The sequence below is a fragment of the Muntiacus reevesi genome, chromosome 12 (genome assembly GCF_963930625.1).
Source record: "Muntiacus reevesi chromosome 12, mMunRee1.1, whole genome shotgun sequence".
Taxonomy (NCBI): Eukaryota; Metazoa; Chordata; class Mammalia; order Artiodactyla; family Cervidae; genus Muntiacus; species Muntiacus reevesi.
The window spans coordinates 25,405,419-25,421,632 of record NC_089260.1 but is presented as its reverse complement, the minus strand read 5'-3'; the positions used below and the strand labels follow the sequence as shown (position 1 = coordinate 25,421,632).

General features: G+C 36.7%; 1 protein-coding gene across 1 annotated transcript in view; it reads right to left on the bottom strand.

The window, feature by feature from the left end:
* Nucleotides 1-16,214, bottom strand: part of PKHD1L1 (PKHD1 like 1) — a 168,295-nt gene that overhangs the window by 115,052 nt on the left and 37,029 nt on the right. The window contains exons 14-21 of the mRNA XM_065903297.1: nucleotides 15,911-16,002; nucleotides 12,025-12,184; nucleotides 11,591-11,726; nucleotides 10,685-10,828; nucleotides 8,761-8,918; nucleotides 7,600-7,713; nucleotides 5,916-6,065; nucleotides 4,199-4,323 (exon numbers count right to left, since the gene is read on the bottom strand). Of these exons, the coding sequence (XP_065759369.1) occupies nucleotides 4,199-4,323; nucleotides 5,916-6,065; nucleotides 7,600-7,713; nucleotides 8,761-8,918; nucleotides 10,685-10,828; nucleotides 11,591-11,726; nucleotides 12,025-12,184; nucleotides 15,911-16,002 (1,079 nt within the window). The remainder of the gene's footprint in view (nucleotides 1-4,198; nucleotides 4,324-5,915; nucleotides 6,066-7,599; nucleotides 7,714-8,760; nucleotides 8,919-10,684; nucleotides 10,829-11,590; nucleotides 11,727-12,024; nucleotides 12,185-15,910; nucleotides 16,003-16,214) is intronic.

The following is a 16,214-nucleotide window of genomic DNA, read 5'->3' as shown; positions in this document are numbered from 1 at the left end:
TCTTTCTTTTCCCACAAGAAGACCATAAGTGTGGCACAGTTCAATGGCACAGCAAAGGGACAGCAGGCAGAAACCTACACTGGCAGGGAAAGATTTAATGTTGCAAAGATAGCTTTTATTTGTAGCCTTGGCAGTAGACATAGGAATGTAAAGCAACATTCTACAGTGACAAGTAAGTCAACTTCAACTAGGAACATGCACCTTGGTGGAAAGCGTATAGAAATAAGACACAAGAATGAAGAAATCATTTTGCTAAAAAATACATTTTTCAGGGATATAACAGTGAATTCAGCCAATAATAAGAGGCAAGACTGTAACTTGATAATACTTCCAAAAGAGCTCAGTGGAGTTCCACTGTCCACTATAACTAAGGGACAAACAATGCAAAAGTTATTAATCCATACAAATGGTTGCACAGTACCTTCTAAATGTATAATTTAGATTCAGAGTTCCGTTAAATATTAACTGCATTGAAATCTCATAAATTACATAAGCAATTCAGGAACTGGAGTTTGCAATAAAGAGAGAAATACTGCCATTCAAATAACTAAGTACAGTTTAACAATAACCTTTGCATCAGCTACCGATGAACTGGTTAACTGGTTAGTTTGAGCACTTTCTACTCTCATTTTGAAACTCCGTGGTTTGCAAATTCATCACGGAATTCATTTCTAGTGCATCAAAGCTCAGACTGCATCATTTTAGAAAATTATATGCAGAACTACATTAAGTTAAAGTGCTCTTTAAATTAAAAAAGTGCTTTGGGATTCTAAGTAGACTTCCATGACTAATTATATGATTCTGAAGTTCTAAAAACTACTTAGGAAAAAATGGCCCACTGAGCCAGACCCTTTATAAGAGAAATGGAGGCTACAGATGATATCAAAACTTAAGCAAACAGCACATTCTGTGTTTTGGGACTAGATAATTTCATTTTCTAAAGGAAAACCAGATTTTACCTTTGGGATTTTGAAGCTTGATTTACAGCTACAAACATCACTGGTTTTGGAGGGTTAGACAACAAACAACATTTGAGAAAAAATGGCATTTTTTGATACTAACAATGTACTGAAAATAAACTAATGCTAACACAGTCTATAAATGGACTGTCTTACATACATAAAAGCAGATCTAGAGACACCGGCTAGGAGCAGGAGAATTTACTTTGCCTTCATTGGTAACATTAATAGTTTTTAACCAGAGAATCATCCTCTTTTAAAGCGTGATATTTTTGTTGAAAGATCTTGTGGCATGTAGGGTAAAGGAAGCTCATTAATTTCACCAAATGTAATGTATCTTCACATTAATGCTCAGCTAAAGGGAGGACTGCAGGCTAAAGGGAGGACTACTTAGCGATGTGCCCAGTGATGGTTGGACTAACATGGAAGAACTGAGACCTGTAAAATCTCCCAAAATTCCGCTGCAATAAGAAGAATGAAATGCATATAGGTGGTGGTGATCAAAATTAAAATTGTGATTCCATAGTTCAATTTGGGCATGAAGAATGTCCCTTCAAGAAGGACTTTTGCTTCACAATGATTCATCACAGATTACCCCTGATTTGAATCAAACCGAGTATGATGCAGTGGAATATATTCCTTCCGTGCACAGGCTTTCCATGCCCCTTGCCTATTAACGTGGAGAAGGCTGCCTTGACACTTGGCGTTGCTTCCCTCCTGTGTGACGGCTAATGGAGAGTGGCTGTGGCCTCTCCAGATTCAACAATTACCCTAGGGAATTGCAGGATTGTTCTCAGTCACGTCATTCATTCCAGGAGCTAACTCTGGTCCCATTTTATATATTGGATTAAACTGTTGTAAAAGCCTCAAAGATACATTTATCCATGGGAGGGAAACCAACACCTTCTTCAATACTCTGTCTCTTTCTATGTCTCTGCCTCCTTCTTTTTCTGCCTATCTTCTTCATCTTCTGTGAAAAACAAAGATAAAGTGAAAAAGTGAAAGTGAGAGTCACCCAGTTGTGTCTGAATCTTTGTGACCTCACGGACTGTAGCCTACCAGGCTCCTCTGTCCATGGAATTCTCCAGGCAAGAATACTGGAGTGGGTTGCCATTCCACTCTCCAAGGGATCTTCCTGACCCAGGGATCAAAGCCAGGTCTCCTGTGTGGGCAGATTCTTTATTATCTGAGTCACCAGGGAAGCCCCAGACAAGATGGATCAAATGAATAAAACATGTCAAAAGTGCAAACATAAGAGCCATACTCTTGTTTAATCAACGTCACTGGAGAGTGAAATCTGAACTGTCAGTAAAAGGACATTTTTCAAAGCATTAATTCAGGAAGATTACTTTTCTTTTGTTAAGGTGGGGAGGAATTGGTTTTTACTCATTTTAAGTTTTTCTTGGAAAACAAGACTCAAGAGTGTCCTGCAACTTTCTCAGAGAGCAGCTTCCTATAGTTCTGTGCCAACACTGTCCACTTCATACACAGAGCTCCCTCAGCTCTCTGCCCTTCGGAGTCCACTTCAAGTTTACCAAACTTCAGTATCTGATGAACTTTCTGTCTTTGTGTATAAAAAATTTTTCTTTCTTTACATCCTATGAAAGCATGATTCTAGATTTATTCCTGGGGTAAAACATAAATAAGTATCTTTTAATGCTTAGTTCAACAATTTAAGGAATATTCAGTGGCAGACTTTTCATGTGTCCTGAACCATTCTTTGAAGGGTTCTTCTTAAATATTTCCTCTTTGACAAACATCTCTTGGGTACCTACATTTCAACTATGGCTTCCTACCTCATGATTAGAGATTCTGACACCATGGCCTAAAATTGGTTCCCAGTTGCCCCCACTTCATCTAACAGCAGAAGATCTGAAGGTCATTAGGGCTATATGCTCAGGATATGATGCCAGAAGGCTATGCGTGAAATACAACATTTTTTTTTTTTTGAAAACCAAAGACTATAACTTCCCTTCTTTTCTTAATAAAAGGTCATCCCACTTCTGTAAGGAGAAATCTATGAGCACTGGCAAAACTTTAAAACTTTCAAATTAATCTGTAAAGCAATTATCCTTCAATAAAAAAAAGTTAACTAAAAAAATACATACAAGGGAGAAAGGAAGGAAAGAAGGGAGGAAGGAAGGAAATAAGGGAGGAAAAAAGGAAACATAATAACGGTACATTTTAGGAGCTCACCATAGATATTTACATTGGCACAATAATGTGAATGCTAAACATGATTTTAACTAAATATATAAGATATAACAACAACAACAACAAAAGCTGGGCTGGGGCACAGAAGTGCAGCGTATCATTAGCTACTGCATCCAAGCCCACAATTCTGACTGGCTCTGTCTGCTCCACTCACCTGTCTGGTCCCATCCTGTCACGGCTCCTGTCATCAGGCCAGTGGGCGCATCTTGTTTTCTCCTGATGGAATTCAGGGAGCACCAACAGGCAACTCTGGTTTTCTCCTTACATCACCCCTTTTCTCCCATTTATGGGAGATACCTCTAAAAAGTTTTCTTAAATCTTTAACAAATAAAATTCTCCTTATAGTCCAATATATTTCTATGTGTTTTGGAGTTTACACATTTCTGATGGTATGAAATCAAAAGCTGATCCCTTCATTTTGAAAACAGTGTTTGGATGATCAAGAAAGCCGGAAACCTGAAATGGCAGGGCTGGGGAGCAGTTTCTTTGTCCAGCAGTAAAGTCCTCCATCAAGATCCCCTTTTCAGGAATTTGTGGTGGTCCAGTGGTTAAGATTGTATGCTACAGTCTACAGGGTTGCAAAAAGTTGGACATGACTGAGGACTGAGCGACTAATGCTTTCTTTTCTCCCTTTGGTATATCCATCAAAATATATTATTTTCTCCATTCACACATTCACTTTTTTTTCAGTGATCAGTCTAATAATGTGATAAAGCAGTCTCTACCTTCCTTCACTAACTAGAAACACTATTAGATTTAATAATATATAACTTAAATTCTAAAGTTTACCATTGCTTTGTCTTTTAAATGGTCATGGATGATGAAAGAAACAATTTTTATTTTCATAATCTACAGATTATTTTTGGCACAACTACTTCTGTAAGGAAACTTATGTAGAAGACAGAAAAATCGTGGTTAGACCCAGGGTGCACAAGATTTCTCAAAAACAAACAAACAAGAAATGAATTTATATTCATAGTTTACATACTATAGTATAAAGTTTTCAAATTCACAGTGCAACTTACTTGTTTCCATATGCAAACTTGAATGTAAATTGTGTATCAGTGCTTCTAGTAATCTTGCTTGTGTCTTGGTATTGAAATTTTAGACCAATATAATTTGCCAGGAATCCTTTGTATGCTAAACATAACTACATAGAAAATATTTAAAAATTAGTAAAAATATCTTACTATTAAGTTTTTTTTAGAAATTCAAATTAATTCAATACAATCCAATAAATGTCTACTGAGCTTTTTTAATACAAAATATATCAGAACATAGAGGAAGGAATGATTAACTTTAGACAATCAGATGCAGAAGAATTAGGAAGATTTTACAGAAGAGGAAGTGGAATTGATGTGACCTCACAATGAATGATTCTTCTATTGTTTTCTTAGATATTATTTCCTTAAGAAAAGGAAATAATTCACTCTCTCTAGTCATAGAGCTATGTAAGGATGAAGGTCAACTCTGAACACTTCAGTGAATTAAAAACCCTTTACACACATAAAGAAGACAGAAGCATTCAGGTAGATTAACTAGGATGTGAAAGGAGCTGAGCATTTACAGATGGATGTGTTACCATCATGCGTGCTAAGGAGCCTCAGTCGTGTCCAGCTCTGTGACCCCATGGACTATAGCTTGCCAGGCTCCTTTGTCCATGGGAGTCTCCAGGCAAGAACACTGGAGTGGGTTGCCAGACCCTCCTCCAGGGTATTCCTAACCCTGGGATCAAAGCTGTGTCTCCTGTGTCTCCTGCATTGACAGGCGTATTCTTTACCACTAGCGCCACCTGGAAAGTCCTGTTATCATACAAAACTCATTAAATACTAATTTTAATTCTCCATAACTCCTTAAGAATGCCAGATATATCTAAAATTTAAAAGTTTAGAACATGTGTTACAACAACTGGATAATTTTTTAAAAATAGAAAGGGTAAATCTATGATCTCTTGGCTTAGATGTGTGTAATACTTATCCTAAAACTGGCATTTCCTCTGTGATTTTCTTTCACTTTTTCCTGAGTAGATACCCAAAATCACTATAAATGCAATCCATTTTTGTTTCTTCTTAAATATTGAAGAGATTATATATTTTTAATTGCTTTACTATTTACACTAATGCGCAAATAATTTTTTTCCCGAAATTATAAGATAAAGCAGAATACATGTGTGTGGCACTACATATTTTTTAAAATGTATTTATTTATTTTAGTTGGAGGATTATTACTTTGCAACATCGTGGTGGCCTGTCCCATACATCAACATGAATCAGCCACAGGCATACACATGACCCCTCTCTCCTGAACCTCCTCCCACCTCCCTCCCCACTGCATCCCCTCCAGGTTGTCACAGAGCACCAGCTTTGGGTTTCCTGCATCATACATCAAACTCCCACTGGCTATCTATTTTACATATGGTAATGTATATGTTTCAATGCTATTCTCTGAAAGCAGCCCACCCTCTCCTTCTCCCTGTGTCCAGAAGTCTGTTCTTTTTTTTTTTTTTTTTTTCCCCGCCCATCCCCTTCCAGAAGTCTGTTCTTTATGTCTGTGCTTCGAAATTTCTTTATTTGAGAATCAGCAGAAGAGGAAATCGCAAGCACCCAGAATGGGAAGCATGGTGCGAGGTCAATGTGATGAGATTTCACATGACAAGCAATTTTCCTTGTCTCAAAATTTCAAGAAATTTTATTACCAAGGTATTTTACAAATTCAATTAGCATATCATTTTGTTGAGCTTACCTGATTATAAGGAAATAATAAAATGTCTCCATATGGTAGTCTGTTTGGTTTAACATCTGCTGAGTCAAAAAGAACAGCTGGGTTTTTCAGGGAATAACGACCACAGTAAGCATCCGTTTCAGCTGTCTTTTGCCCTCTATTAGTATGTTCCTACAGAAATAATAATATTTCAAATGAAAACATGGTTTATTTTTCTGATTTATTCCCCAGCATCTTCAGCTAAGTCATCCAAGTTCCAACTCAGATCCCACTATTTCCCAAACTGCTTTAACTTGAAATGTTTCCTCTCTTCTTTGAAAGTCTAAGGCTCTCATTCTATGTCATTCACTTAGATCCATAATCGTAGAATCCCTGTACCTGTATTTGACTATTTCCGAAGCCCTACATTTCCCTTTATATTATGAAATCCCTAGGGACATTTATTCACTCCTTTCACAGATGATTTTTAGTGTTCACTCTGTGCCAGATGTTGGCTTGTGTGTTCATTTGCTTGTTTTCTGTTTAATCTCCAGGGTTCAAGGAGCGAAGCACCCTATCCGTACACACAGGAGCCCACCAGCCTGGGACAAAGGAACCGAGGATTAAAAAACTAGGCCTGAAGGGAGGTGTCTAATTCACATAATGGTATTAAAAAAGATGACTCAGGAGAGGAGACAAATGGATTGCTATCTAAAAGAAAAGGGGAGCTAAGCAGCTTTAGAGAGAGGGTTAAAATATATGCAGAGAAGCAGGGATGTGAGAGAGTGGTGCTGGGAAACTCAGAGTCAAGGTAACGTGAGTCAAGAATGTGTGTTATGATGATGACTGTACATGAAGTAGGAAAGGAGTATAATGTAAATTACTTGTTCAGTTTCCTTGTCTGCAAGTATCACATTCAGGACAGAAGAATTTGAATACATGTATATTTATTAAATCAAGTTGAAAACATAGCCCATTAAATGATTTTCCCTTTTCACTAATATATCTGTTTGCATAAAGCATGACATATGTGTTATATATATGTGTGTGTGTATATGTATATATATATATATATATATACATATGTATATGTGTGTATATATATACACACACATAAAAGGACTCATTTATTTCTGGAGTACTGATCTGAATTGAATAACTTGCCTAAATATTTCTTATTCCTAAGGTATTTACTTGGAAATGGTGAATATCTGGCTTCCTTGAGTCTTCAAAATAAGAATTAGGAAGATAAGTGTATTTTAAATTTATCACTGTAAATCAAAGAAAAATCTTTGTATTTTACAAAGAAGTAAATATGCCTTGGCCTCATACTAACTGACCAGAGGGTGATCTCAAAAAGCGATGGAAGAAATTCACTATATAATGCTCTACTGCAAATTATATTCTCTGAAGCCATGAGGAAAAAGAATATACTCTGAATCTAAGAAAGCAAACAAAAAACCCTACAGATCTCACATTTACCCATCTTGCCTACTTTCTCTTGATTAAGAAAATTCATATGTGGTAGAAATATTGCTTTTACAAATGAATCATTTTATAATGAAGGAAGATGCTAGAACCTTATCAATAAACATATAACAAAATTATATTTGTAAGTTGACTTTAAATGATAAAGGAATTAATGCTAATCAAAAAATGACAAAATTCCGAACATTTATATGAATTCTTATCTTGTCCATTCCGAGGTTAATTAAACATTCCATACCAGGTTAAAATCAGTTTCATAATCTCTGAAGTATTTCACAACAAATCCTTCTTCAAAATTTGCAATTTGTGGTGGACACTTACTGCTAACCATGTCTTCCACTGCTGCCTGAAACTAAATTAATAATAATTAATAAATAATAACTAAAGCTTTAGTAATTTCTTTATGAAGGGTTAGAACATTAGTAATTTTACTACTAATTCTAATTAGTTTTAAAGGAACAATTTCATAAGATAATTCCCATGTTAGTCATAATTATGAGGTCATTTCCTAAGTAATTTTTAAGTTTATATATGATAATTTCAGTATTATGACTGTTTCAAGATTTTTATTTTAGGGAATTCCCTGATGGTCCAGCAGTTAGGACTCGGCACTTTTACTGTCAAGGGCCTGAGTTTGATCTCTGGCCAGTGAACTAAGATCCTATGAGATGCCTGGCATGGCCCAAAATTTTTTTTAATTAAAAAAAAAGATTTTTATATTAGAATGTCAATAGTTACATCCAACTGGCTGATCTTAGCTTATTTAGTTATTACATACTGTAGGCATATTTGTTTAGCAGTTTTTTTAAAGCATCAATGAGGTAAAACTAAGTGAATTAGCCCCTCATTAAACAGTTCCAAATAAATAACTTTCCCAATCAAATGAAAAATTAACTGGAAAAAAAAAATATATATACTCCAATGCATTGTTTCTCAAAAGAAGAAATACAGATTCTGCAATCCTTTAATATTTAAGAAAAAATCTGGATAATACAGGAATTGGCACACATTCATGAGGTCTATAATTTCCACACTGTTATTTCTCTGGCAAAGCATACATATTTAGAATTAAAGATTGAAATAGTGTATGATCTTTAGTCATCAAACAAATATTAACTCACAGTCATTGTACAGGCAGCTGTGGAAATGCAGTAACTCACAAGCAAGCATTCCTGATGAGCAGACGCCCCATATACAGATACGCGGACCCTGTTGGCACAGACCTAAGAACTCCCCGTTCATTCCCTCTGTCACTGTGGTATCTCCCACTTCTCTGCTTGCTATGAGTTGGCTCTAACCCATCATGCCCCCAGGAGGTGTATTACCACTCCTTAAAATGTATTTTTGTAGAAGGCTGATGTTTAAGTAGCTTTCTGTTTGAAAAATGAACACAGCATACTTCAGCTTCTGATGACTGCGGCGTCAGAGGCCTAGAAGTGATCCCATCCCAGCTGAGTGTGAAGGTGTTCAAACTGGGTTTTCCTTTGGTTTGTTCTGTAATAGTCAGCGTGACATTGTTCCCTTCAAATACTTCATAACTGAGCAGATCAAAGTCTCCTGCAATGAAGTACCAAACAGAATTTGAGGCAGTCAATTAAGTACCAATATAGCCATAAAAGAAACTCAGATTTAACAAAACTGGTTTTATTTGGAATTGTATTATCACACACACAAAAAAAAGGATGAACGGAGAAGATGTAGATCCTCAAATCTGAGATTTAGCCATAGTAGAAATAGCAAAATAGCAGATAAAGGGCTATATATGTTAAGGTTCTGTTTTTGTAGCGTAAAAGGACATTTGAAAGATAAACAGAAGTTGGCGTTGGAATCAAGAGGTAAAAATCAATGGGCAATAGAATGTTCCAAAAATCCTTTTATTTTTGTTCCAGTACCATCATTATTGTGTAAAGGGCTAGGCTGGGAACTGCTCTTTTCCTCAGATACAAATAGAGTACAAAGGTGAATCACAGGAAACAGTCTCATGCCTGTGAGGCTTGTTTATATCATCTCACTTTGAGAGAAATCAGGCTTTGTCCTCAGATGTTTCTCTTCACTGGGAAGATGCTTTAACAATGGAATCCTATTGACTTTCTCTGTTGAGTAAAGTCCAAGAATTTGCCCAGTTATGATTTTAGTACCATATTTGTTAAGGTTTCTACTGAACCTTTAAAGTTTCTCTTAGATCTAAAAACATGTTTCTGAGAGAACAAAGATAACAATATCTTTATTTATATAGCATTTTGACAAGATAACCTATGGGAAATTTTTAGAACTTCCTGTTAAACAAAATTCTCTACTCAGCAATGAAATTAACAATTTCATACAATGAAACATAAACATTGAAGTAACATTTTACTTATATCAATTAGAAAATAGTGATTGCTCCAAAAAAAAAAAAAAAAGCAACTTCTTCGGGGATCTATTATATGAGCCAGAAATCCCAAATACCCAAAGAAAGAAAGAAAGTGTTAGTTGCTCAGTCCTGTCCAACTCCTTGCAACCCCATGGACTGTAGCCCTCCAGGCTCCTCTATCCATGGAGTTTTCCAGGCAAGAATACTGGAATGGGTTGCCATTTCCTTCTCCAGGGGATCTTCCTGACTCAGGGATCAAAGCCGAGTCTCCTCCATTGCAGGCAGGCTCTTAACTGTCTGAGACACCAAACTGGTTGCTAAATTTGGCTTCAAGACTTGAAAATGTAATTGGAAGCTAATAGTTATTACTTAAAAAGTGTAAAGAGATCAAATAATTTTTTAAAATGCTACATTAAATACAGGTGCACTGCTTTTTTTGTTTTGTTTTGTTTTTATTGCTTTGTTGTTTTTATTGCTCACTGCAGCATTCCTTGGGGATTTTAATATTCTAATGGGTTTTATAAGTCTTCAAGGAGAAGGTGTGGTATGCAGTGCTTCCTATGTGGGTTTGACCACAGAATCCTTTCAATGGGCAAGATCTGGCCAGACTAAGTGTCTCCTGAGAAATACTGATTTACTTAAATTTCATTTCCAGAATTAAATATCTTCACTGATTTTTACTAAATATAAAGTAGATTATTACTAATAGTGTATTTGTAGTCTATAGTGTAGTATATTTCTCATGCATTTGGGGCTATATACTCCTTGAAATACAACTAAAATTTAAATTACAATATAAAAATTTAACTATTTAATTTCTGTTTCTCCTGAAGTTGATCAACACTATGAATCCACTTCCTTTCTCCTCTCATTTTATGGTGCTTTTACCTTTTTCAATGGAGGTGCACAGGATACAAATTTGTTTCCTAGAAAAAACATTATGGAACTTCAAAATGAAATACATGCTTACCTCTAGTTGATATAAAGGTTATCAGGTAAACATAGCTTCGGGGGTCTTGTGTTCTTATTACTTGCACTGTGTCCGGTTTTATAGACCAGAGGTCATTTAAGGCTGACTGCAGTATGAACTCAGAAGCATCAGCAGGTAGCCAGACTTTGCACGAAATGAAACAAAATTAAAAAGTCAAATGATTAGGAACTTTAATCAGGAAAAAATGGGTTGCAATCTCTGTACTACCACAGCCAGCAGTGATGTCTCATATTTGAATTTTTTAAAGTACCTACCGTCTGTATCATAAGTTATTACTTCATGAAATTATGTCCTGAAAGATTCAAATTCAATATTATTGACTACTTAATTGGATTGTGATCTATTGAGGACAGGGCTTATATTTTATTGTTTTAATACTCCCATGGTAATAAGCATCCCATGTGGCAAACAGTAAGTATTTATCAATATTTACTTATTGAAATGATAGAAGTAGGAAAAATTATTTTTTTGGATTTATTATAAAATAAGAAATACAATATCTTTATTAACAGATAAACTCATGTCTCATAGGTCTATCGCTTAATTTGAGAAATTAAAAGAAATGATTACCTGTCTGTAATGATAAATTTAATTTCTATTAACTTATACCTGTGAGTTGAAGATATGTTTTTGTGTGTTTAAATATGCATTTATCAAGATCCTTACAGAAGAAAATGACAGTATATACCTGAAAGTTGTTTTTATTGATGCCATTTTCTATCCCAGTCTGAGGAGTTTTCTTCATAGTAGGACTTTGCTTCTTTACCTAGCATACTATTAAAACTGTATTTTCCAGATAGTAGAATTTGACTAAAGCAAATACCTTTTTAAAATTTTGTCTATACATAAAGAGAAATAAAGCCTACCTCATTTTTTACAACTTACCAGTTTTTTCCATGTTATAGATCAATCTATACTGGTAAAGTGAACATAAATTAGCTTCCACACATGGGCCGGTTACCATGACCTTCTGCACTTCATTAGTTGCATGAGTTGTTTCCCAGTTTTCCAATGTTATAACCTATTCCCCAATTTAAAAAAACGATCTATTTACTATATGGAAAAATACATTTTTTAAAAGCATCATAAATCAGCTACTGAATGCCTCTATAGTTTATTGTAAACAATAAACTATTTTAAAGTGTAAGTCATCAAATAACAGGCTCTTTATAATTACAGATATTCCAAGGTACAATTTAATAATTTCCCATGACTGCTTCCCCTTCAAACAGTATCTTACCTAGTACAGTTAATAACCAAATAGAGTTCTATCTTTGAACATTTGCTTTCTTTAAGGTGGATCTATAATCATGGCCAACCTGTACTTCCTGGACAACTGTTGATTGGGATTTGATGACCTGTTCTTCACTCACTGCATCTTCTGTTTGTTGTTCAGTATAGACACTTTTATATTGGTACAGTCCAACATCCACAAAAGCACTTAGTCTGTACTCTTGTAGCAAGATTTCAATGTAATATCTGGAAAATAGAATAACTAAAGATTGGAGCTTTTTCTCCAGAGCACTTATCATGAATTTTGCTTTCAATGAATAAAATTTCTACATGATCTAAAATACCTGTCCGTTAAATGATTTATATTGTCCCCAGGTGGTGCTAGTGGTAAAGAACCGGCTTGCCTATGCAGGAGATGTAAGAGACGTGGGTTTGATCCCTGGGTCAGAAAGATCCCCTGGAGGAGGGCATGACAACCCACTCCAGTATTCTTGCCTGGAGAATCCCAAGGACAGAGGCGCCTGGCGGGCTATAGTCCAGAGGGTTGCAAAGAGTCAGACACGACTGACGCGACTAGCACACATGCATTCCTGATTTTAACTATCAAAAGATTTCACAGCAGTTTGCTAAAAGAAAATGAGTTGTGTAAGATATCTGCATTAGAGATAAAGAAAATGACTAATTCACTCAGCTTTGTCAATAAATATTTACTGAAAGAGATACTACCCTCTATCCTCAAGGAGCTGAAAACAATTACATTGTAGATTATAACAAACTTCCTGACATAAAATACAGGCGATACAAGAGGTTAAAGCACTGTAATGTGTTTAGGAAAATGTCAGGTAGGCTCAGACATACCATCTATTTTGTATCTGAGTGGTTGTATGTGTCAGGGATGAAACTCTTACTTTAAGTTCCTTAAACATCATCTCTACTTGTAACTTGGGAAATAAACCACTGCCTCAGGAAACTTTTACTGATTAGACTGATGACAGCCCTCCAACAAGCCAGATGAGAGTCACACCTTAAATCTGGAATTCTTGATTCCTGAGGTCCTCTGCCCATCATCCCACTGCCTATTCAGAATTAGCTGTTCACCCACCAGTTGTTACAGGCGAGTGCAAAGCTACTATTGTGTGTGTGCTCAGTCGCTCAGTTGTGTCCGGCTCTTTGGGACCCTGTGGACTATGGCCCACCAGGCTCCTCTGTCCATGAGATTTCCCAGGCAAGAATACTGGAGTGGGTTGCCATTTTTCCCTCCAGGGGATCTTTTCCCTAAGTCTCTATCAGGGTCACCATTGCTCCCATCCTTGAAGAGGCCAGCTAGGAGTTCCTTTAAATGGCCTCACATTATTCAGCAAATACTCTTGTATATGGAGAAAAAGTGTCCACGGTTCATGAAAGACTGTGAATGAAGTGCATTTTTTATCTCCCATTTGGCAAGGAGATGGGGCCCTGGGTCATTTCCTCCACAGGACTGATACTGGAGGATTATGTCAGGCTTTTAGCTGCCCTGAGAACCTGTTTGCCATCTCTGCCAAATCAAGGTGGGCAATACTAACTAGGGAGCATGACTTGAAGAAGTGAAGTGAAGTGGAAGTCGCACAGTCGTGTCCTACTCTTTGTGACCCCATGGAATATGGCAGTCCATGGAATTCTCCAGGCCAGAAGAGTAGGTAGCCTTTTCCTTCTCCAGGGGATCTTCCCAACCCAGGGATCGAACTCAGGTCTCCTGTATTGCAGATGGATTCTTTACCAGCTGAGCCACAAGGGAAGCCCGGACTCGGAAAAGAACCATTAAATTCTGTATCCTTATTGGCAGCTTAAATATATTTTAAGGCACTTTCTACATGCTAGCACTTCACAGACATTACTCTATTTAATTGTCACAAAATCCTATAAATACATATATTATTGTTTGTTCACATGAATTACAGAAACTACGAATTTTAAAGACTGAAAAATTATTTAAAAGTTAGCAACTGAGGTAGGATTCAAATAGAAAGGGGGGTGACCCAAGACACATGCACGTAGAGGTAGGCTGTATTATTTGAGTAAAATGAATGGGCAAGACAAGTTATCTTCGAAAAGGTCCCAGGGACCACTGTGCAACAAACCAGCCATGTGGCCTCAATTTCAAAACTCACAGGCATCATTATTCCTGCCAATGTGTAAATTCCAAGCTAGTTTGCAGAAGCACAGATAACTAGGCAGCAGGTGTATTACAAGCCACCTTCATGCAAGCTCTGTGCTCTTGTCAAGCAGGTGAATTGAACTCATTTTCCAAGGTCAAAGCAAAGCCTGAAGGTGTATTGACACTGAATAGCAATAGAAATTAACAAGGTACTCCATTTACTCTGAATTGGCCTGGCGATCTTGGGTAAAGAAGAAAAGGCTTACCTATATAAAGCAGTGATCGTAGAAGGGGGAAGAGAAAAAGAATGGAATGCTTATTATTCCTAAGACTTCAGTGAGAACATTCAGTGTAGTTTCTCTCAGGTACCATTGACCCCAACCCTCTCTGACCAACTCCATGATGCTTCCTAAGAGCATAATCTAATCAATATCTGGAAGGGTGATGTGCTGAAATGAGAAACAAAACTCTTCCCACCAGGAAGCGAAGTCCAGGATGTCCCTGGTGGTCCAGTGGTTAAGAATCCACCTGCCAAAGCAGAGGACACAGGTTTGATCCCTGGTCCTGGAACATCCCACATACCTCAGGACAACTAAGCCCATGTGCCACAACTACCAATGCCACACTCCATAGAGCCTGAGAGCTTCAACTACTGAAGCCTGTGTGTCTCGAGCCGGTGCTCTGCAACAAGAGAAGTCACCGCAACGAAAAACCTGCGCACCGTGACGAAGAGAGCCCCTGTCTGCTGCAACTAGAGAGAGCCTGAGTGCAGCAAGAAGGACCCAGTGCAGCCAAAAAAAAAAAAAAAAAGGAGTGAAGTCTGTCTTCACCCACTAAATCTAAGTCTAGCCTTTTGCTTTAGTCACTGAGATATTAGCAAATGTGATATAAGCAGAGCTTAATAAGCCTCTGTGCATGAGGAATTGCCCTCTTGACTGCTGGGACACTGCAACAGCCTGTCAGGACAGACCCTGTGGCTTGAGACATCCTAGATACCTCAGTTCCTGCCGGGCCAGCCGAGACTACAGATATGTGAACAAGGCAATCCTGGACCATTAATCACCAACTAACATAGCCAGGGTCAAAAGAACTACCCAGAAAATCACAAAATTGGGTTGCTTCAAGCTACTAAATCTGGGGGAATGGTTTCTTATGCAGCAAAACCTAACAAATACAAATGGCAAATGGAAGGTAATTTACATGAACCTCTTGATGTTCTCCACGTAACAGCTATTTTGCATATATCACATTTTTTACCTCCCTATTTTCTAGGAATCCTGAAGGGTTTTTTGAATGGGATTATTAGCTATTTGAATAATATCGTCATTTTTCTCTCTGAAATTGGACCTTTCAGCACTAAAAAATGTACCACTTAAGGGCAGGGAGTATGTTTTAATATCTTTAGTTAAATTTCCAGTACTTGGCCCAGGGTCTGAAATAAATCATGAGAATATTAAATATATATTAACTGTGGTACCAATCAATGTGGTTTTGTGGTTTTTATCCAGCAACAGAGAAAATAGGAGCAGAGAACTTGATGGCTGGAATGACTGAAAGGTCCTAGTAAGAAACTGAAGCAGGATTAAGTAAATTTCACAAAATTATAATTTCTATAACAGGAATAATTTAGATTTCAAATTTCCCTAGTTAGCTGAATGCCAGTATTCTTGAGAATATAGGAACAAAATGTAACAAAATTATGGAGAACAGCAAATTCCAAATTGAACCAATAAATTAGTATCACTTCCACCAACAAAACAAATTGAAAATATTTTTATATATAAACTCTTGGTTTTTAAATATCACACAATAGCTTAAAGAAAAGAAAAACATCTTACTCTTTTCCTTCTTGAAGATGAATATCATCTGACCTCTGTGTTGGGCTGGAAAAATAATTGTTGGCATTGGAAGAATGATAGGCAATCCTCACCTTATTCCAAAAAGACAGAGAAAGAGAGGGGGGGAAGGGAGAGACAGAAAAGAACTTACTAATAAACCTTTTCAGCATTTATTTATCATTTATTATTTCTCTCAGCCTTAGACCTTTTATGAACAGAAAAACATGAAAATACTTCATATTTTTCTTCTAATATATTATTCATGATGAAAAGGATCTTAAAAAATTACCAAAGCTCACTTCAC